This window comes from Rhinolophus hipposideros (genome assembly GCF_964194185.1).
Source record: "Rhinolophus hipposideros genome assembly, chromosome: 23".
NCBI classification, from domain to species: Eukaryota; Metazoa; Chordata; class Mammalia; order Chiroptera; family Rhinolophidae; genus Rhinolophus; species Rhinolophus hipposideros.
This window is the reverse complement of record NC_138069.1, coordinates 37,341,875-37,363,553: the sequence shown is the minus strand read 5'-3', so window position 1 is coordinate 37,363,553 and position 21,679 is coordinate 37,341,875. Positions and strand designations below refer to the sequence as shown.

Below are 21,679 nucleotides of genomic sequence, written 5' to 3'. Positions count from 1 at the left end.
CTTCATTCTGCAAGTCCAATTAAGAACACTCTTGCTTCTTCAGCCATCAAAGGTACAACGATCCTTATCAATAGCTTAGTCCCTAATTAGACTGTGGCCCCTTAGTGAACAGGATCTTTTATTTCTATCACCTGGACACTTAGCAGGAAATCAGGTCAGTCATAAGTGCTCAATATATGTTTGTTGTTGGGATGTATGAACAAAGAAGTAGGATGTTTGGAGGGCATTTCAATAACCGGCAGGAAGAGGAGGCTCTCCAAATGCTCTCCAAATAGCACAGTGGTGAGGCCCTTGGACTCGAGCCAGACAGCCTGGATCTAAAGTCTGGTTCTTCCTTTTAGTAGCTATGTGATTCTGAACAAATTACTTAACCTCTTCTTAAAGAGTTTTTTCAACTGAAAAAAATGAGGACAATAAAACTGCATGCCCCACAGAGTTGTTATAAGAATTAAATGAGACAATGCCTTTAAAACACTTAGCATCAAGCCTAATGCATAATAAGCCCAAATTAAATGTTAGTTATAATATTATTACCACTGCTATTATTATAAGTGGGTTGTTCTGCCTCAAAAAATTGTTTCACATTCACCTTAAATTCATAGCATTCAAACTCCAACCAATTTCTGCTATTCCCTTTTGAGGAAAGGGTTTTTTTTTTGTAACTGCATGAGTTAGTTGATGGCATGTGGCTTGGATAATTTAGAATGGGGAGGGACATTAAGTCTCACACTGGGATTGAAGGGAGAGTTTTGTAAATGCAGGAATAAAATGACAACTAAGCTGAAAATGAGCCAGCATGACTGCGCTCCCTGGCCCCTTGGAAGTAGGTTAAATGAGTGTCCTAAATCTCTCAGCCCGGTAATAAGCACTGCATAAGCAAGCCTTCTCTCTGCTTGCGTGTCCCTGGGTCCCAGGAGGGTGATAACAAAGGCACACAAGCTTGGCCTTGGTAACGGCCTTCTCTCAAAGAGAAAATGGCAAACTCTATCCGAAAATGAAACCAAGCTTCTGGGGCCGGGGAGAAGGGGAAGAAACGGTGGGTAGGAGAAGAAAGCGTCTTTTCAGAGGAAAGACAGATTACTTGTTGCCATAGTCGATTTTGGATGTGACTTTCTGCTTCAGTTCCTTCAGCTCATCCTTGGGCAGAGTTCCTGAGAGGAGCTGGGCCCGCCACTCCATCAGGTCGTACATCATGGACTGCACCTGGAGGAAGCGCTCCTTCTTGCTGGCCTGGGAGACAGGAAACATCCACAGTCACATGGTCCCAAGGTGCTTGGGCGTGTACTTGGCAAACTGCGCCCAACGGTGCGCGTGTTCGGGGCCATGGCTGAACATCCCTCCTGGCGCCCACCCTGCTACAAAAGGATTGGGTGGTGGTCTTGGTCTTTGACAGATTTCCCACTCACCCCCCACATCCAGGCCACAGGGGTTTCCCAAAAGCAAAAGTTAAAATCCCGATCACTTCTTGGTTAAAGAAAGGGTGATTTCTGATTCTTTGTCCAAAAAGATACTTGAGCAGGAATACCATGAACATCTGCTCTGAAGGGGAGCAGGTTTGTGCCAGCCCGAGATGTGTTTCTTTGGCATGAGGATTATTTGGAGGTAAAGGCAATCAAAAGCAAGCAGATCCAGGAATAACTCTTTACCTCCCCTTCAACTGCCTAAACTTGTATTGGAAAGGGAGCCTGTACCAGGAAGAGGGCTGTTACCAGAGATTCCTTTTACCTAAGAAACTTATCTGCATAGCAGGGCAAGCTTTGTTTTCCTGACATCTCCTCTCCCTTCCTGTCAATGGCCTCCCTCCCCTTGGTTTTCCCAGGTCCCTACTCCTTTCCTCAGCTCAGGATGTTATATAAGCCTCAATTACCTGGCTGTCTTTTGATTCTCATATCTTTGGGGCTCCCGTAGGTATGAAATTAAATTTGTTTTTCTCCTATTAAGCTGTCTTATATCAACTTAATTACTAAAGACCAACAACCAAAGAACCTAGAAGGGGAGAAGGGAAAATGTTTCCACTCCAACAACTGTGATGCAGGTCCCAGAGCTCAGACCCTTGAAGGCTGGGAACCAAGGCCATTTCTCTGGTGATAAAGGCCCATTTCTCGGACAGTGTTTCCCCAAGTGTGACCTGTGAACAACCTGTAGGGCATAGAATGGCTTTTGGCGGCACAAAGGCATGCCATCAAACGACATGGGCCTCTGTGATGATTCTCTTCCACTCTCCTTCCATCTTTCTAAGAGAAGGAGAAAGTTGCAGTTTCATGGTAATATATGTCCTTAAACCCTCTCACATATGTTAATTTCTCTTTTTAACAGAGAGAGAGAAGGTTTTAGACTCAACAGTTAATGACCTTGTCTTGTTTGCAGTGTGTTTACTTGAATAATGTTTCAATTGTGCCTAGTACTTTTGGCTTTCCATTTGGGAAAGCATGTGTGATATAATAAAATATATTTTTGGTCTTTGTCCCTGGTTCTTGGCACAGAGCTCCTAAGACCCTTGGGACTTTCTGAGTGATAGGAGTGTCTTTCCTTATTCAGAATGAGTCCCTTTGACCGTACCTCAGTTTGTGCTGATGGCAAGAATCCTGGCAGTCCCCCAAATAACATGAGGATGGGGGCTGGGTACCAGAGGAACCAACCATGAGATTGGAGAGTGGGGATTTTCAGCCCCACTCTCCTCACCTCCCCAGTCCCCAACCTCTAGGGAGAGGAGAGGGGCTAGAGATTGCGCTGGATCACCAATGGCCAACGATTTACTCAATTGTGACACTGTAATAAAACTTTGATTAAAACTCTAGGTAACAAGGTTTGAGGAGCTTCCTAGATGGCGAATGTATCTGTAAGCTGAGAGTGTGGCATGCCAGAAGGCAGAGAATCTCTGTCCCCCCACCCCACCTAGTGCACTGCCCTGCTGTGTGTCTTCCACTTGGCTGTCCCTGCATTGCATCCTTTATAATAAAATAGTAATTCTGGATTACTATTGTACAGCTTTCTCTGGAGCTCTGTGAGTTGTTCTAGGGAATTACAGAACTTGAGGTGGGAATGGGGAGCACTCATGGGAACCCCTGAATTTGTACTGAGTTTGGACAGAAGTGCGTGTAACCCAGGAACCTGGGACTTGTGACTGGGCATCTGAGGGGAGGGTAATCTTGCAGGGCTGCGTCTGACACTAACTCTGGGTGATTGGTGACGGAACTGAACTAAATTGTAGGGCACTGGTTGGTGTCTGCTGTTGTTGGAAGGACACCATTTGCTGTATAGTTCCTTACGGGAATTATTTAAGTTTACTAAAAAGGGGGCGGATTTAGGTAGTAAATATTACATAGGTGGTATGTAGACAAGGTGAGAATCATGAAGATGACACTGGAATACTGGAAGTTTAAAGATCTTTTTACTGGGGTGAAGAGCATGATGGGCTTGCTGTCCAAAGATTTCTCAAGGGACAGTGCCAGGCTTCCATGGTGTGTGTGCATGCTTGGTGCTAGCAGGGGTAGTGGAGGTGAGGAATTCACCACTTGAGCCTCAAGTCTACTGTTTGCCCCGCGAAACTTTCCTAACAACTCTGGGGGAACTTATGGAATTGGATGCGTCAATTACCATGTGTTATGAAATCTCCACGTGGGAGTCCACATTTATGACTGTAAAAGTAAGTCTACAAATAGCGTGCGTATGCCAGCAGGTGCGCACAGTGCTGTAACAAATATGCAGTGAGCCTTGGTTGACATTTTCACTCTGCTTAATGGTTTTCTTAGCTAATTGCTTTCATTGGGAACTGTAGAAGCATCAAAGGAGGACTTAAAATTAGATTTGCTTCAATACAGGGGAAAACACATGTAAAATCCGTTCTTTGTTTTACCAGGGTCAAAGCTTCCTCATAGATCTGAGGACAAAAGTCACTAGTTAATTAACGTATGAGAACAGTATTTCTCAAGGTGTTATAAACAGACCCCTTGAAATCAAAATCCCCTGAGTTTATTAAAATGCAGAGCCCCATGGAAGGAAGTTTTATTTTTTAACAGCTCTCAAGATGATTCTTAAAAATACTCAAGTCTGACAACTTTTGTACGAGTTTAAAAGCAGAAGGCTCACACCCATTTGTTAAGGCTCTGTCAATAGCTCGTTGTGTGGCTTTGAGAAAGTCACCTAACCTCTCTGGGCCTTGACGTCTTCATACAGTTTGTTCTACTGTGTCATTGAAGCCACCTTGGCCTGTCCTGCTCAAGGCTAAATTCCAAATTTAAACCAAACCAAGACGCCAGAAGCCTCCCTCCCAGGGAGCTGGGTTTTGAGTCTCACCACATAGAGCTGTTTCCAGATGCTGCCCCATTCCCAGAGTGTGGTCGTCACTTCTTGTGCCAGAGGAATTTCTGCAGGAATGATGTTCTCAATATTTCTATTTAAGGTGGAAGAGAATATGGTGTGAAACTGATACCCAGATGCTAACAAGATAAAATGCTGGCAAATTTGCATGAAACTACAGCTGCTGAGGGGGGCCTTGCTGTCCTCCCGAGACTAAACTGCCTGACAGCCAGGCCAATTACAATATGCAAATGCTGGGGACTTCCTTTGTAATGCAGTCCTTCACTGGGGTGGACCCTTCATCTCATTATTCAGGATTAATCTAATTAGCACAGTTCAAAGGCAGTTGCCAGTAAAAAGTCAGAATCTCCAAACATACTAATACCCCCTCAGCATCAGATCTGAACACAAATCAATTTGGATTAGATCTCCCATCAAGTGAGGGAAAGGAGACACACAAATAAACACAGCAGGAAGATGCTGAGGGTCCTTCACATCTGCCAAGTCATGTTTTCAAAGCAGACAGGACAGAGACAGCCATAAGCCACAGCAGGGGAAGTCTGGTGGTGAATGGCAAATACCTTCTTTTCTCAATTGTCACTTCCTTGAGATGGATAAAGGATTTAGGAAACACGCCCTGTTGGAAATAAGATAACATACATAACAAAACATAAAATACGACACAATGACATATCCCTACAGAAATAACAGACCCCGGGTCTCCATGATTTTTATCAAAAAAACACTGACTGGTAAACCTCTCAAACTTGAAAGTCACAAATCCACTCTTTTAGGTCTACCTCCCATCCAGTTCTCCTTCAGTTGTCCTACATCCCACAGTAGCCCTAGATTCCAAAGGACTCGCCTGCCCCATTGTGGACACTCATCACATACGCAAGACAGGGATGCTTGAAAGACCCGCTCTAAGTGACACGAGGCGCTCTGCCTCTCCTCTCCTGCCCAATTTCAGGAAAGCAGTCCCCGTTCAGCCATGAACAGCCGGAAAGGTCCAGTCCTGAAGCAACAGCGTGGGCTAGTTTGATCCGAGACTTTTTCTCCCTCGATTTGTTCTATGTTCTTCAGAGAGCTAAATAGGATTGGACCTCCCAACCCATCAGGTCAGGGAGGAAGGAAGGAGCGTCTGTTATTTCCTTTCTCCACAAGCTTGGCTCAGTTAACAAGAAAACTGTATCAATTACTTGGAAATCCCTTCATAAATTCAACCAGGGTGCCCATGGGGGACATACGGCCACTGCACTAGATACCAGGGGAGCTAAGGGGCAAAGCTGGTGCCTGCTCTCACGGAGACCATGGTGCAATGGGAGGTTGGGACAGTGACCTCCCCGAGGGCAGAGATGGGCCCTGTCCTTTCTCTGTCGTGGTGGATACATAGGTGAGGAAATGATAAATGTCCCAAACAGCTCTAAATGGAGGAAGTAGAAGAAAAATGTCCAATGAAAAAAATGCAAAATTCCCTGGGGACTCAAGCGAGAGAGAAATCAACGTGATTGGCATAGCAGGAAACGTTTCAGGGAGAAGAAAGCTCTACAGGTTGGCTTCAAAGAATAAGTGAAAGAAGGGAGTGGAGGCCCCGTGTGGAGCGAGGTGTGCAGTTGGGCAAGCACAGGACACAAGGAGGGAGGAGACTGCTGAGGAGTAACCATGTCAGGCAATGGCCCAGAGGCGCCATGGTGACAGGGTCATAGAAACATTTCCAGGATTGCCCCAAATAAAAACAAATCAATCTTACCTGTAACATTTTGTGCTTTAGGAGGTACCCCTTATACCAGTCTGCAAAGAAAAAACAAAGAAACGGGTCTCTCATCGATTCTTACAAGTCTGCTGAGCTTTTTTTGTTGTTGTTCCATTTATTTGTTTGTTATTAACTAGCAAAAGAGACTACGGCAAACTACTTTAGACTTCAGGTCTAAAGTAGTCTGGAAGCCCTTGGGCTTCAACCCTCTGTTGAATTGGTTGCCAACATGTCCAAAAAGCATCTAAAAATACCAGAATTTCACATAAGAACACAACTCTCCTCCTTGTTTTGTAAAAACAGGAGGTCCAGCAGTGGTGGCCAGCGCTCCCTGGCGGCCACCGTCAGCTGGCGGTAAAGAGCAGCTGGTCCTGTCAGACAAAGCAGGTGCCTCTCGCGCTCCAGCCTCTCCCCAGCTCTTCACCTACTTCCATCACCTGCCTGGGTCCTGTGTTCATGTGGATGTTTTCAACCTCTGTCTTAAAGACATCGAAAGGCTGAGGGGTTTGGCAAACATCCTCAAATGATATCCCAGTTCTAACAGCAACAAATGGTGTCTAAACTGTGATCTGCAAAACAGACAATTTCAGGGATGGGTATTAGGATGGGAATTTTAAGAGTCTTCTTTTTGCAGGAATATTAAAAATGATTCCATTAACAGAAATCCAAATTACACCTAGCCCTTGGACAAAATGAGCCTCCATGTAGCAAGTATTGATGACTATAATGAGCCCGCTGGCCTTTGAAATGATTCAAGCACAGCCAAGGGGTGGCATTTGTCATCTCTGTAAATACAAACTGTCTGTTGGGAGCCTCATTAGTAAACCCTCATTACCGGGCTGACAGATTGTAGACAAAATGTGTTCTCAACAGACGTACGTGCTAGCCCCCAAACAAACAACTTAAAATGCAAAGTCACCCCTCACAGTCATGACACAGCTTGAGGGTCGGGTCCTAAAAAAGTTCTAAAGCAACAGCAGCCCGTGCTGGCTCCTATTTCGAGAGACTGAAAGAGAGCAGAAGGAGAAAAGGAAAGAACAAAGAAAAGAAAGAATTGGAGGTTGGAGGGAAAGATTCTCAGGCTTGGGATAAAGTACTATTCAAAGTACTTTTCACGTACGGCGACTTTTAATCTTTGCAAGAATCGTATGAGATAGAAACCGTACTTATCCCATTTTATAGAAGAGTGGCCTGTCTGAGGCACAGAGAAGTTAAGAACTTGACGAGGTTCACACAGCTAGTGACAGTGTCCGGATTTGAATGTAAGCAGTCATCATACCGAACTTCCTGTTTAATGGAGGGAGGAGCATGGTGGTTGCCTAATAGTCTCATTTTCCCAACATCTGAATCCCCAAAACTACATCCCCAAGAAGCTACTTTCCAGTGGGGGAAAACTTGCTACTTCATGAAGCATTGCATTCTATTTTCTAATAATTCGTCTGTAACTATTGGTAATAATTAACCATTAACAATAGTGCTTCTCCTTTCTGAGTGCTTGCTGTGTGCCAGGAACTCTGGTAAAGTTTTTTGTTTTGCTTTTATAAAATTACAAATTAATCTCCACAGCAATCCTGTAAAGGAGGTATTATTGCTGCCTCAGTTATGCAAATGAACACAGAGAGGCACAGAGAGCTTAAGCAACTGGCCCATGGTCACACCCCTAGTTAGTGACACACCCAAGCATCTGACTCCAGAGATGACACTGTACAACATGAGCTATAACAAGCTCCACTACTTACAGTTCTTCCTCATCCCACCAACTAGCTAAAAGAGCATGTTTGTAACATCAGCTAACATTTATCGATCGCTTAATGCATGCAAAGCTGTATGCTAAGTGTTACACGTGCATTTTCTCATTCAGTCCTCACGTCAATACTGTGAACTAGGTATTATCATTCCCACTCTATAGGTAATGAAATTGAGATTCAAGTCAACTGATGTGCTGGGCCAAACCACATAGCCAGGGTTCAAGGGCATGTCTGTGTGGCTTCGACGCCAGCCCTCGAAGCTGTTCCACCACGCTGCCCCCTTTGAGGTGAGCACAAAGACAGAGAATATGCTCTTAGAGCACAAATACGTACAGATAAGGATCTCTCGGTTGCAAAGACCTGAATCCACTTTGACGGCCAAGGCCACCAAAATTCACCATAAAGTAGGAAATCAATCAAGGGACCAATAGTCCCACCCAAAGCTCATGCCTACATCTGCATCTCCGTCACGGGGGCTCCATCAGGACATTCTAGTTAGTCCAGGGACTTTATCTGCTCTCGCCCTGGAGCCTCAGTAACGTGTGCACACCTTGTGCACACTGGGCTAGTGCTTTCAGAAATAAACCGCAGTGATTCTTGAGGAGAAGGGCTTCCAAGCACCTTCCCCTGCTAGATGATGATAACCCATCGACGAACCACTTCGGGGGCTGTCCTCAGGACTTTTGATGATATCCCCATCCCTGTTGGCTCACTGACCTCCTGAAGTCAGCTACCTAATCTGGTCAGCTGTCAGCTATATCCAGCTTTACGCCAAGACCTGCCCAGGCAGATAACAGCAGCTGGCACACAGAGCAAAGTCCACGACGCCAGGAACCACGATCAAATGCAGGTTCAGTGTAACACGGCGCTTACACAATCCCAGAACTTGCTCTGGGGCTCAACACCCTCTCAAATGAAATAATAGCAAGGGCGTTTTTTAATAGCCCTTATTTAAATAATATTCAATAAATAATATTTAATTATTAAATATTTAATATTAATTATTTAATTATGTAATATTAAAATAATAGCAAGTGTATGCCAATCCTACACTTGGCATAAGCACTTTTTTAAAAATAGAAAACAAAGTTCATCCTGGGGGAAGATGAGGAAAGGGAAATTTTTTTCACCATTCTTCCGGATAATTATACTCAAATTGTCCTCCCTTTCCACATCCCAAATACCAAAACGAAATGTACCTAAATTCTCTAATCACCTAGGAGTCACGGGTGGTGGGGAGAGGGAGCAGAGATTAAAAATACTCCAGAACATCAAAAAAGAATCTACTGTCTAGAGATCCAGTCCTCGCTCTGCCAGCTCCCAGAGGCGTTATCTTTGGTTGTACCACCCAAGCCTCAGTGTTTCTGTGTGTAAAATGAGGGAAATAATACCTACCCCATAGGGTTGTTGCAAGAACTATTTTTTAAACAGGATTATGAAGGTAAACATGTCTGGTAAAGGTACAGAACCTTGGAGGGGAAGAAAACACCCCAATGTCAAGAGGTCTCACCTACATTATGGACAAAAAGACAAAAATGGAACAAGAAAGAGAAGGGCAGAGTTTCAACTGCATCTGAACTTGTTTCTTACAAAAATGTCTAAAGTAAACCTGGGGACATGTTCATATTTATCTGAGTGGTGAGTGCCTGGGTGTACATTACTTTCCTGATTGATTGAAATATCGAGTAACATTAAGATCAAACAGAAGCTAGCACCTATCGGTGGTTAAGAGGATGAGTTCTGGAATCAAAGCTTGGATTTGAATCAAGATATACAACCTACTATCTGTGTGATCTTAGACAAAAGCCCATGCTCTTTCTACTTTTTGTTTGTTTGTTTGTTTTTGAGGGAGGGGAGATTGGAAAATTTGAAAAGTATAAAGAAAGTAACTATTAACTCACACCTAGAATAAATCATTGCTAATATTTGGAGGTATGCACTTCAAATCATCAAGACTATATTATTTTTGTCTAAAATTGACATGTGCTGTTCTAAAGAGTTTAAACTAAGAAGTAAAGCACAAACGTAAAAGCTGAAATTATCGTCTGGAATCTCATTACCCAGAAAAAGAAAACCACTGTTAACATCCTTCCAGTCTACACACAAAATGACACACCGTGACACAGATAAAATACCACTTTTAAGTGCTTTCATAAAAATCAGAATATAGTAAAGATACCATGTAAATACAACTCTCAAACTTAATCTGACTTGTACTTGACAGAAGAAAAAAAAATAAAATGAAATTGAAGGAAATGTTGAAACTTCTATTAAGTATTTCTTCTTCACACAAAAAGATTTCCTAAAAACTTCTCTAAAAGGAAAATAGTAACGAAAAGCATTAAAAGAATGGGGTGGTTATAGTTTTTTTAATGATATGTTTTATTTCTAACTGATACTGACCAACTCTATCATGAAAGTGACATCACAGAGTTAATCTATTGTCTCCCATTCTTCTCCCCACCTCTCAATTTTATTAGGTTTTTTTTAATTGTCCAGTTTTCTACCAATAACATTCTTTTTGGTAGCCATAAATATTATGACTTTTAATACTAATTTTTATAAATTGATTCATTTGGACTCAATGTTCACCACAATTTCTTTTGGTCACAGCTTTTCAAGTCCCATATTTTAAAATTTTGATTCATTTCTCTCAATTGGCTTGATTTGATTTTTCAAGTAGTGTGGATAGAAAAAGAGGTTCTATGAAAAGTAACCTCACAGGGTGACTGATCATAAATTCCTAACTGGGCAGGTCATGGTGGCTAGCCACATCCCAGGCATATAACTTTTTGGGAAAAGGTTTATCTTTGCCTTTTCCTGTGCATCTAGGTTAATGCACCTTTGAAATAAGTGTAACCACCCTCAAGAGAGCACGTAATCTTGTTAACTATCCAGTAATCTGATCTCCATGTTGCTTTTCCCATCTCTATGCAATCTTCCTTAATTTCAAATGTATAAAAGAAGCTGCAAAACTGTTATTCTCGGGAACGTTTGAGAATTTGCTCCCTGGCATATGTCAGCAGTTTGGCTCAAATAAACTCTTATAAAAATTCTCTACAAATTTGGGCGTTTCTTACGTTGACAGTAGGTTTCTATAAGAGGGTTTCATGGGCACACCCAAGTTCTTTCCCCAACGCCATTTTGGCTAATTTTTGACTAACGCTGTGGTTTTCACTTTTTTTTTCTTTCTTTCTTTTTTTTTTTAGTTTACAGAAGAACCATTTTTCAATCAGAATCATAGGCGGAACACCCCATCTGCAAAGCAGACAATGCCAGGCCTGATCTCAGATCCCTTAGCTGTCTGAGGCCCTTGGGGAAACCTGAGGGTTCCATAAATTCCAGTTTGAAAACTCTGTGTACATATAAGTGTATGGGTGTGAATATTAATAATTTATATACCAATTCCTCAGCTGTGTAGAATCATTCTAACAGAATTCTGAACATTGTTATTTTCAAAGTCTTCACGAATTGGCAATCACTTACTAAGTTAATATACCCAGCTCTTTCCAAAAATGTATTGTGGCTGCTTATTACAAGGATACAGTAAACTGAGACTAATAAAATAGAATTAAAAATGAAGAACCAGTACCACAGAGGTTAGAAGCAAGGGCGATAATCCCAAAGATAAAGGTGGCTTGAGTCAGCCATTGTAGCCTTTCTGATGGTCAGGCTCCAGGCCAAGATAAGGAAAGGAAGGCTCTGACCACATGCAACCTGTGTAGTCAGTTTACTGTCCTCCAGCTCTTTCTCCAGGGACAATGCATGAAAAGAAGAAGGAAATACTTGTCTCAATTTCAAAATTTAAGACACAGAACCTAATTACCGAGGCTTTTTCACTTTCTTGGTAAGCGTGGGGTGAAGGAAAGAGTGTGGATTACAGGCCTGGAGTGGAGAGAATGGCCACTGGCTCATCACGTGACCTTAGGTGAGTCATTTCTCCTCCCTGAGCCTTGGTTCCTCACCTGCCTGTTTCTTGGAAGTGGCATTCTGTAGCGCTAAAGGGACACTGAGCAGAGTTGTCTTTCATTCTTTGCCCTTGGTAGACACCCAGAGTTTGCTTATCTGCTGCTGAGCAGAACTAGATTTGTAAAAGAGAGCGTTGCACTGTGGGAAGGGGCAGGGTGTTCAGAAGCAAGACCTGAGTCTTCAGGAAAGCACTGCCTCCACCTCTTCACTCTCCCAGTTTCATTCACTCTGTGTATAAAAAGGTTTAAATAGGGCCAGACGAGGATCTTTAGAGGCCGGAAGAATAAGTACGTACGTGGTATCCCCTCAGATACAACTCAAACCAAACTAATACTAAAGCAAAGTTCTCTTTTCCCCCATGACTCCTTCAAAGGTGTTTTGAAATATCAAATTCTTCCCCCTCAAAAGGTTTTCTGTTTGCTTTTCATGTGTCTGTGTGTATGTGGGTGCCGTTGTGTGCGTGTGTGTGCACGTGTGTCTATGCGTGTGCGTGTGTATCTGTGTGCGCGTGTTGTCTGTGTGTGTGCGTATCTGTATGCATGTGTGTGCATGTGTGTACGTGTGTGTGCACATGTATCTGTGCCTGTGTGAGCGTGTGTCTATGACTGTGTGTGTGTATCTGTGTGTGTGCCTGTTGTCTGCGTGTGTGCACGTGTCTATGCCTGCGTGTGTGTGTATCTGTGTGTGTGCGTGTTGTCTGTGTGTGTGCGTGTTGTCTGTGTGTGTGCGTGTTGTCTGTGTGTGTGCTGTCTGTGTGTGTGCACGTGTCTATGCCTGCGTGTGTGTGTATCTGTGTGTGTGTGCGTGTTGTCTGTGTGTGTGTTGTCTGTGTGTGTGTGCGTTGTCTGTGTGTGTGCACGTGTCTATGCCTGCGTGTGTGTGTATCTGTGTGTGTGTGTTGTGTGTGTGTGCGTGTTGTCTGTGTGTGTGCACATGTCTATGCCTGCGTGTGTGTGCGTTGTCTGTGTGTGTGCACGTGTCTATGCCTGCGTGTGTGTCTATCTCTGTGTGTGTGCGTGTTGTCTGTGTGTGTGCGTGTTGTCTGTGTGTGTGTGTGTGCGTATGTTCGTGTGTACGTGTGCACCCCTGCGACAACCTGCAGAGCAGCCCTGGAAGTAGCACGTAGCTAATCCAGCATTGGAGATGCTACCTGTCCCCTGGGTTGCTGTGAGGAGTAACATAACTAACATGTTGTAAGGAAAGTAGCACATTCCCTCCCCGCCCCTTCTTATGTGGTAAGAAGCCAAAGATGGCTCGTTCTGTAGGCAACCTCCTTTCCTCTGGCTCTCCATTTCCCCTTGAGGGGCCTCCTGAACAGGCGCACACTTGCCTCCTGCCCGGCCCTCACTCCCATCAGGTAGGAGGGGAGCCTCTCCTGGGGGCTGAGCTGGGTGCCCAGCGCACTCCACTTTTCTTTCTCCTTGCTCTGCCCGGCCACAGGAAGGACGCACTCGATGGTCTGCACGCAGTGGGACTGAAGGCAGCCCAGGTAGGGGGAGAACTCTGTTGGTCCATCTGGAAGAGCCTGCCCGACTGCGGCCAACACATTAGCCAGCTCACTTGGCTCTTACATCCAAGCCATGCTCCCAATATCAATTTTATCAGTGACATAGGTAACCTATTGATTTCTAGTGGCCAGAGTCATGAGTCCAAGGCCATTAGCCTTTGTGCAAATACTACAAAGCACCCCCCCCACCACCACCACCATGGGTGGACACAGCCCAACAGACACTTGGCTTCGTAAGAGGATGGCACCTCTGTGGGAAGAAAAAGATGCCACTTTGCCCAAGATAGGTCTCCCCGCTTGTTGAAGGGAGTGAGCACTGCTCCCCGGACCGGGTGCAATTTACTGGGCCCATCAAAATCCCAATAATGTGGATTTTCCATTATAACGGTATTGATACTAATAAAAAGTGTATGTAGAAGGCGTCACAGGTGGATACAGCCCCATCAAACCACTACTCAGGTGGGCCTTTGCTACTCAGCATAAATTCTTAAAACAACAAAGTATTATTTTTGGTAAATGGTAATTATTAATATTAGCAAAATAAATGTCAAAGACCACACCAAGTTGCAGGTTTAGTGAGAGGGCTGAAGGTGCTGGGTGTGTACTGGGGACATCCCAACACCATCAGTCAAGGGTCCTGGCCTCCCAGAGTCGCCTGGGCCACTCACCTCCGCAGGTCTCCTGTATTCGTACCACATCGCCAATCTGCAGGGAGAGCTGGAGTGCTCCGTTCCCTTGGAAGTTGTATATGGCTGTGAAATGAAAGAGAGAGGCCGCCTGGTGAGACTTCAGGATACTGAGAGCTCTGCTCCTTCCAGCACTCCTGGCCTTGAGTTTATCTGACGCCCATGCAGCCCACTTGGGCTAAACAGGCTACCACAGAAGTCAGTTCAGGCCCAGCCTGGCTCCTAAGGGCCTCCATTCACTAACCAAACCCGACGTCCTCCTAGCACAGGTCCTGCATGCCAGTCTGAGCGACAAGGAGAGTGTTTATATCACCTACCATGGATTGACGCATTACTGTACACCAGGCACGTGTTCAGCACATCTTCTCATTCTATTCTCACAGCAACCTTGTGAAGTATAAACTGTGATCCCATTTTACAGATGAGGAAATGGAGGTGCTGAGAGGTTAAACGATTCGGCCAAAGTCATAAGGCTAGCTAGTGACAGGAAAATCAATATCCATATGGGCTACTTGCTGCTCCCCAATTACTCCATCCTGGTGACAACAGCCTAAAGTGTCAGTCTCTCCACCACTCAAATGCCACCTAGTTCTAACCACCCTTTGTTCCTCCAGCTAAAGATGCCTGTTTCTTGGCCTTCACCAAAGGAAATCCTTCAGGACAGAGTCCTGCTTCCTCCATGAGGCCTCCTTGGCTTATCCAGGCCATACTGACCCCCTTTTCCTAATGGTTGGTAGGACTCATATGAGTACCTGCATGCAAGAGTGTGCTCTGCTCCCCCCCCCCCCGCCGCCCCATGTACACTGCCCCTTCCTGGGAAGCAGCAGTAGGCTGTGAATAGAGGCCCCTCTGTGCTTCAGAAACTTGGCTAATCCCTTGGAACATGCAATCACGTCATACCATTATAGTTCTCAGGCACTGCTCAGCGTCACTCACTAAGTGATGGCCAGGCCACACTGTTAACCTACATTAGGGAGGCAGTCTGTTTTCCGAAGGTTAAAAGGGAACCACCATTTTGGCGTCTTGGGATGCCTTCAAGAACAGAAGAAGATACAATGTGTGTGGCTTGATTTAAGGAAAGTCCCCCAGGAGGATGGGCAGTATGATCCTACAAGGTTGTCATCATTCACTTATGCAGCAGATATTCAGTAAATGATCACGGTGTGCCAGGTACATGCTCTTTTGGTGAACACACAGATGAATATAAGGTTACACAATATGGTACATGGCATGGAGGAAAACAAATAGAGACTGGTAGAGAATAACGGGGGGCATGGACTTTCATTGGGGTAATTAGGAAAGGCCCCCCGGATCTGACATATGGAAGATTTGCATAAGTCACCTATGGGGACAATAAAGGGAAAGACATTTCAGGAAGAGGGGACATCATGTGCACAGGTCCTGAGGAAGGAAGATACTTGGTGTACTCAGATAGCACACAGGAAATTGCTGTGGATAGAGTCCAGTAAGGGGGCAGTTACATAAGATGAGGCTGGAGAGGCAGGGACCAGGTCGTGCAGGGATTCACGACAGTTTGGGCTTTATTCCAAGAGAATGGGTACCTGGAAAGATTTTATTTGTTTAGTTGGTAATAGCTTTCTGGAGATATGATTTGCTCATACAAAGTATATAATTTTATTATTTATTCACGGAGTTATGCAACCATCACCATGAAAAAGTGCCCCCCCCCCGCCAGCACCAAGTATCTACTAATGTACTTTTTGTCTCTATGATTTACCTATGCTGGACCTTTCATATAAATAGAATCTAGAATATGTGGTCTTTTGTGACTCGCTTCTTTCACTTAGCACAATAGTTTCAAGATCCATCCATGTGGTAGCAATTGTCGATATTTCGTTCCTTTTCGTGGCTGACTAACATTGCATTGTATACCCATAGGGCAGACCACCTTTTGTTTAGACATACACCAGGGAATGGGAGGCTGAAGAGTGTTCGGCAGGGAAGTGACAGAACCCCATTATGTTGACTCCCGCTCTGGCTGTTGTGTGGAGAGTGGATAGAGGGAGGCCCAATAGGAAGCTATCGCTTTGTCTTTCTAATCCCAGTGGTCTCCAAACCGAGGACAGACTCACTTCTGCTGAACCATGTGAAACAGGGCAGAAGGCAGACTGAACTAAATGAGAGGAAACCTGAGTGCTGCTGGTAGTGCTCCACTGATCAGTTCTTTCCCTCTGCCTTTGGCCCTCAGTTTCCTCATCTGTCAACAAAACAAAACGCATTCAAAAACTACTGCTTAGCATGACAGCAGCAAAAAATGGGGAAGTGGGGAAGTCCAAGTGACTGTCCCTCCAGTGAAAAATCTGGCAGAAACTATCAGAATCAATTTCATCAGAATTCTGGAAAAATGGGCAAAAATTGACAGTGAGCAAGGAAATGCTTAATCAGGAAAAAGACAACTGAAACCTGGTAAAGTTTTGTGGTATTTTAACTTATCTTTGTCCATCCTCTACTCCCCATAGCAGTGGCAGTCTGGAAGATGGTATCCCACATCCCTGGTGTGGGTTCCTGGGGCCAAGGGAAGCACTGCGGACCTTGTCCCAAGATACTATAGCTGTCTGTCTGGACCTGGCCATGGGTTCCCTGAAGGACTAAGCATTGAGCTTGCCTTTATTTCCCTGACTTTGGGCTTTCTTGGGGTAGGAAAGCAGCTATACAAAGGGCGTTGGTCAAAAACATTTCACATGGGACAAAGAATATAAGTTGGGGCAAATAGTAATCCCACCAATAAGCCTGGGAGGAAAGATTTAGGAGTGAAATGCTTTGGAGAAGAGCTCTGATGAATACCCACATACACCAGAGGACGTAGAAGGCCACGCACAGAGCTGGATACATGATGAGAAAGGATGCAAGAAAGCTCTAAGCTCTAAGCTCTGGTTGACCTTCAAGTTCCGTGGAGGCAGGAAACACAGGCTAAGGCATGAAGGCATGCCCCAACACACATGCATAGAGTCCAGCTGCTACGATGAGATTTTTTTTCCTTTCAACTCCAAGCATTTAGAGACTTTAGTGATCACATGCAATAAATAATACAGTCTTCACAAAAGTACCTTAGAAAAGTCATGAAATAAACTTCTATAACTTATATCAAGCAGTGACAACAAGCCCTGGAAAGAGGGGAGAATCTGAGTCCGAGTTGGCACATTATATTATTCAATGTACCCAGTTTTCAACACAAATTATGAGGCATGTAAAGAAAGAAAGAAGTATGGCCCATTCACAGGAAAAAATAAAAATAAAAGAAACTATTCCCGAAGAAGGATAGACATTAGAATTACAAGACAAAGATTTTAAATCAATTGTCTTAAAAACATTCAAATAGCTAAAGGAAATTATGGACAAAGAACTTAAGGAAACCAAGCATTTCCCTCTGGGGAGATGCTACTACCATCCAACTAGAATGAAAGCCTGAGCCAGCCAGAAGGATCCCTCTCAGCTACTCCTTCTCCTCACAGTCGAGACAGTGATCTCTATGCTCATCACCCTCAGATTTCTCTCATCAGCCTCAGCAATAAAGTCCACTTCTGAAAACAAACAAACAAACTAACTAAAGGAAACCAGAATAGTGCCTTAGACAATAGCATATATCATTAAAGAGATAGGAATTATAAAAAAGGAATCAAATAGAAATTTTGGAGCCAAAAAGTGCAGTAACAAATGTGGAAAGTTCATTAGAGAGGTTCAATAGCAAATATGAGCAGGCAGCAGAAAGAATCAATGACCTTGAAAATAGATCAGTTGAGATTAGCCAGACTGAGGCGCAGAAGGAAAACAGAATAAAGAAAAATTAACAGAGCCTAAGTGACTTGTGGGACACTATCAAGAATACCAATGGGAACATAATGGGAGTTTTATAATGACAGGAGAAAGATATAAAAGGGTCAGAAGAATATTTGAAGAACTAATGGCTAGAAACTCCCATTTGAAGGAAGACATGAATCTACACACACCAAGAAACTCACTGAAATCCAAGTGGGTTAAACTCAAAGAGATCCACAGTGAGAAATAATAAATTGTTAAAAACAAAGACAAAGATAGTCTTAAAAACAGCAAGAGAGAAACAACTCATCATGTACAAAGAATCCTCAATAAAATTAACAAACTATTTCTCTTCAGAAACCATAGAGGCTAGAAGGCAGTGGGATAATATATTTTAAATGCTAGGAGGAAAAAAAATAATGTTGATCAAGAATTCTGTATCTCACAAAATTATCCTTCAAAAATGAAAAAGAAATTAAGAAATAGAAACAGGGAGTCCATCACTAACACACAATTGGGAAAACAAATGCATAAAACATTAATTATAAATCTATGATAATGAGCACACAATGTATAAAGATGTAATGTGTGATAATAACAACACAGAGGGGGAGAAATAAGTTTGCATAGAAGCAGAGATTTTGTATACTATTGAAGATAAGTTGGTATTAACTCAAATTATATATTGTTACAAATGTAAGATGTTAATTGTAAGTCCCAGGTTAACCACTAAAAAGTTAACTAAAAAATACAGAGAAAAGTAAATGAAAGGGGATTCAAAACAGTAAACAAACAAACAAAAAAAATCAGTTAAACTGAAAAGAAGAGCAACAAACAATTGAGAAACAAACAAACAAAATATGTAAGGTACATAGAAATCAAATAGCAACATGAAAGAAGGAAGTTCTTCCTTACTAGTATTTACTTTAAATGTAAGTGGATTAAACTCTCCTGTCAAAAGTCAGAGAATGACAGAAAGAATTAAAAAAAACAAACACCATAAACTAACTATATGTCATGTACAAGAGATTCACTTTATATCCAAAGACAAAAATAGGTTCAAAGTGAAAGAGTGAAAAAAAAAAAAAGTTCCACACACATAGTAATGAAAAAAAGAGCTGTGGTGGGTGTACTAATATTAGACAAAATAGACTTTAAGTCAAAAATTGCTATCAGACATTATATGTTTGCATTATATATTATAAGAAGGATATTATATTATATATTGGTAAAAGAGCCAATACAGCAAGAAAATATAGAAATTATAAACATACATGTATCTAAAACAGAACACTAAAATATATGAAGCAAAACTGATACAATTAAAAGGAGAAACAGACCATTCCACAATAAGAATTGAAGAAATCAATACTCCTCTACCAATAATGGATACAACAACTAGGCATACTATCAATAAGGAAATAAAGGACTTTATCAATACTACAAGTAATCAGACCTAACAGACGTATACAAAACACTCCGTCTTACAACAGCAATACACTTTCTTCTCAAGCATACATGGAACATTCTTCCTAATAGACCATGTGTGAGGCCACAGAACAAGTCTTAAGAAAGTAAAAAAAAAAAAAAAAAAAAAGAAGTCAAACAAAGCATATTTTCCGACCTCAAAGGAATGAAGCTAGAAATTAGTAACAGGAAAAAAAAACTGGAAGATACACAAATATTTGGAAATTTAAACAACAGCCAGTGGGCCAAATAAAAACTCCCAAGGGAAATTAAAACATTTTTTTGAGACAAATGAAAATGAAAACACAACCTACCAAACCTTATCGATTCAGCGAAAGCACTGATCACATTAGTGAAGAGGTCTTAGAGAAGAAATGAGTTCAGAACCCTCCTCAAACATAGACTAGAGACATTTGCAACGCTGCTTCACGGTGCCGCAGGGAAGCATATTCTCAGTTGCCTTTTCCTGTCATCACAACGACTGCATGAGGAAGGCACTAGCCTCGTCCTACAGATGAGGAAACACAAGGGCCGAGGGTTTGAGTGGCTTACCTAAGACCTGCACCACCACGACCACCCGCTTGGTGGTAAATCACAGAGCCAGGACTCAGATCCAGCCCTGTGCCTTGTACATTCTCCGCACCTGCCCCCCCACCAACACAGCGCCTGGATGACAGGTGTGCAGGCACTTACTAGACCCTACATTCATTCTTCAGTCTTGCAAGATTCTCTGAGCTGTATTCTCTGAGGGAAAAAGAGGAAATTTGCAGGCTATTTAGTGCAAAGAACTATATAAATCAGCCCTTTCACCAAGGAACCAACTAGCCTTATGGGATGGAAAGTCTCAATCCTGAGAGACAATAAAGCTTGAGAGTTAAGAGCCAGTGTTTCTGGAGTGAGACAGATGTGGCTCTTGAACCTAATTATGCTATTTACCAGCTCTGGCCTCATGCCCAGGGCCACAGCTGGATTGCTCAGGCTTTGTCCTGCACAAGGCCACCCAGCCAAGAGAGCAATGGAGGCTGGCACCCAATTGATGATTTCCTGGCCAAGGCCTGTGCCCTCCAAGGTTCTTTGTCCAACAGGAGACGGCTGTCTTTTCCTAACACACACAAAGGCATTGTGGGGGCCAGTGGCAACCTGCTTGAGCAGCAACTTCTCCCCAAGCCTCAGTTTCCCTAACTGTAGAATGAAGGAAATGATGGTCCCTACCTTACAGGGTTCCTAGGAAACTCAGCTGTTATTAACACACAGAAAGGGCCTGACTCTGTGTCTGGCCATAGTAAGTACTCAATAAAAGGTAGTCACTTTTCTCTTTATTGGCATTATAAGACGTCCTAAAGCAGTCCATTCATAGCTTTTTTCAGAGCTCTTCTTTTGTCACCTCTAATTCTGCTTCCCTGTAGTTCACAACCAATGGCACTGTGTGTCACCACCGAATAGAATTAATCCTTGATCCAAAAGAGAACCTTGGCAAGGCCCCCAGGGGACCCAGAAGTCTCTTCTCCTGCATAAGCATGGCCTGAGTCTTCATTCTGTCCCACTTGGCCTGTCCCCACACAGGCTGCTGTGATTGGACACCTGTAGGTTGCTGGTTCCCCAAACTCTGCAGACTCTCCACTCCCTGCTCCCTTTAGCCCCAGAAGTCTGGCTGAGGGCTGAGGACGTGCATGCCACAGAGCTGGGCACGGCCGCAGAGGCAACTGAGGTTTCCTGCAGAAGCAAACCATCCACAATATGTTTGCCTCTGAAGCGCTAGCAAATTGGGGCTGTCCATCCCACATGTGGATGGGGGGGCAAGACTGTTTTGTTCCGTCTCCTCCCAGGCTTTCCTAAGGAATCTCTTCCTCACACTGTGCCCAGCTCTGTTAGTTGAGAAGGTTCCAATCAATCAGCTTAAGAAGATGTCTTGAAACTTGGTATTCAACATGAATGTCTGTATTCATTCCGAGGACGCACATCTTATGAAACTAAACATAATGGACGTTGTAGTTTAATTTACAAGTGTATTTCTGCTTGCATCGAAGGCTCTGTTCTCAAGGCTCCATTTGGGGAAAAATAGACATTACTGACAAAGGAAGTGGCTTTGCATACCAATACCCAATTCTGTTCAGTTTTCTAAATGACTAACAGGAAACTTTGAACCAGAATGCCACCCTTTGCTGATTGCTTATCTAGGATCCTCACTTGCGTTGTCTCTGACCAGTGTAAGAACAGGTCATCTTCTTGCCTGTTCCCTGCAGGCCTGACCACTCTCAACTTCTAGTGAGGGAGGTTTCCTCACTGAGCGAGGGCAGAAAACCATGAGGCACGTGTAGGACAGAAAATAAGTAGAAACTGCTGAAATCATAACGGGCCCCTGCCCCAACCATGCCCGCCCACGGGAGACAGACAAGTGGCGGAAGGATTCTCACAGACACCCATCCCAGCTTCCCTTTTTATGTGAGGTCTCCATGCCCTGGAGAATACTGAC

The 21,679-nt window shown here is 43.5% G+C and overlaps 1 protein-coding gene across 1 annotated transcript in view; it reads right to left on the bottom strand.

Annotated features, from left to right (window-relative positions):
• The window catches only part of DOCK2 (dedicator of cytokinesis 2), a 368,348-nt gene that overhangs the window by 336,285 nt on the left and 10,384 nt on the right, over positions 1 to 21,679 (bottom strand). Inside the window, exons 2-6 of the mRNA XM_081036150.1 lie at positions 13,945 to 14,028; positions 6,050 to 6,090; positions 4,881 to 4,936; positions 4,297 to 4,393; positions 1,082 to 1,230 (exon numbers count right to left, since the gene is read on the bottom strand). Of these exons, the coding sequence (XP_080892276.1) occupies positions 1,082 to 1,230; positions 4,297 to 4,393; positions 4,881 to 4,936; positions 6,050 to 6,090; positions 13,945 to 14,028 (427 nt within the window). The remainder of the gene's footprint in view (positions 1 to 1,081; positions 1,231 to 4,296; positions 4,394 to 4,880; positions 4,937 to 6,049; positions 6,091 to 13,944; positions 14,029 to 21,679) is intronic.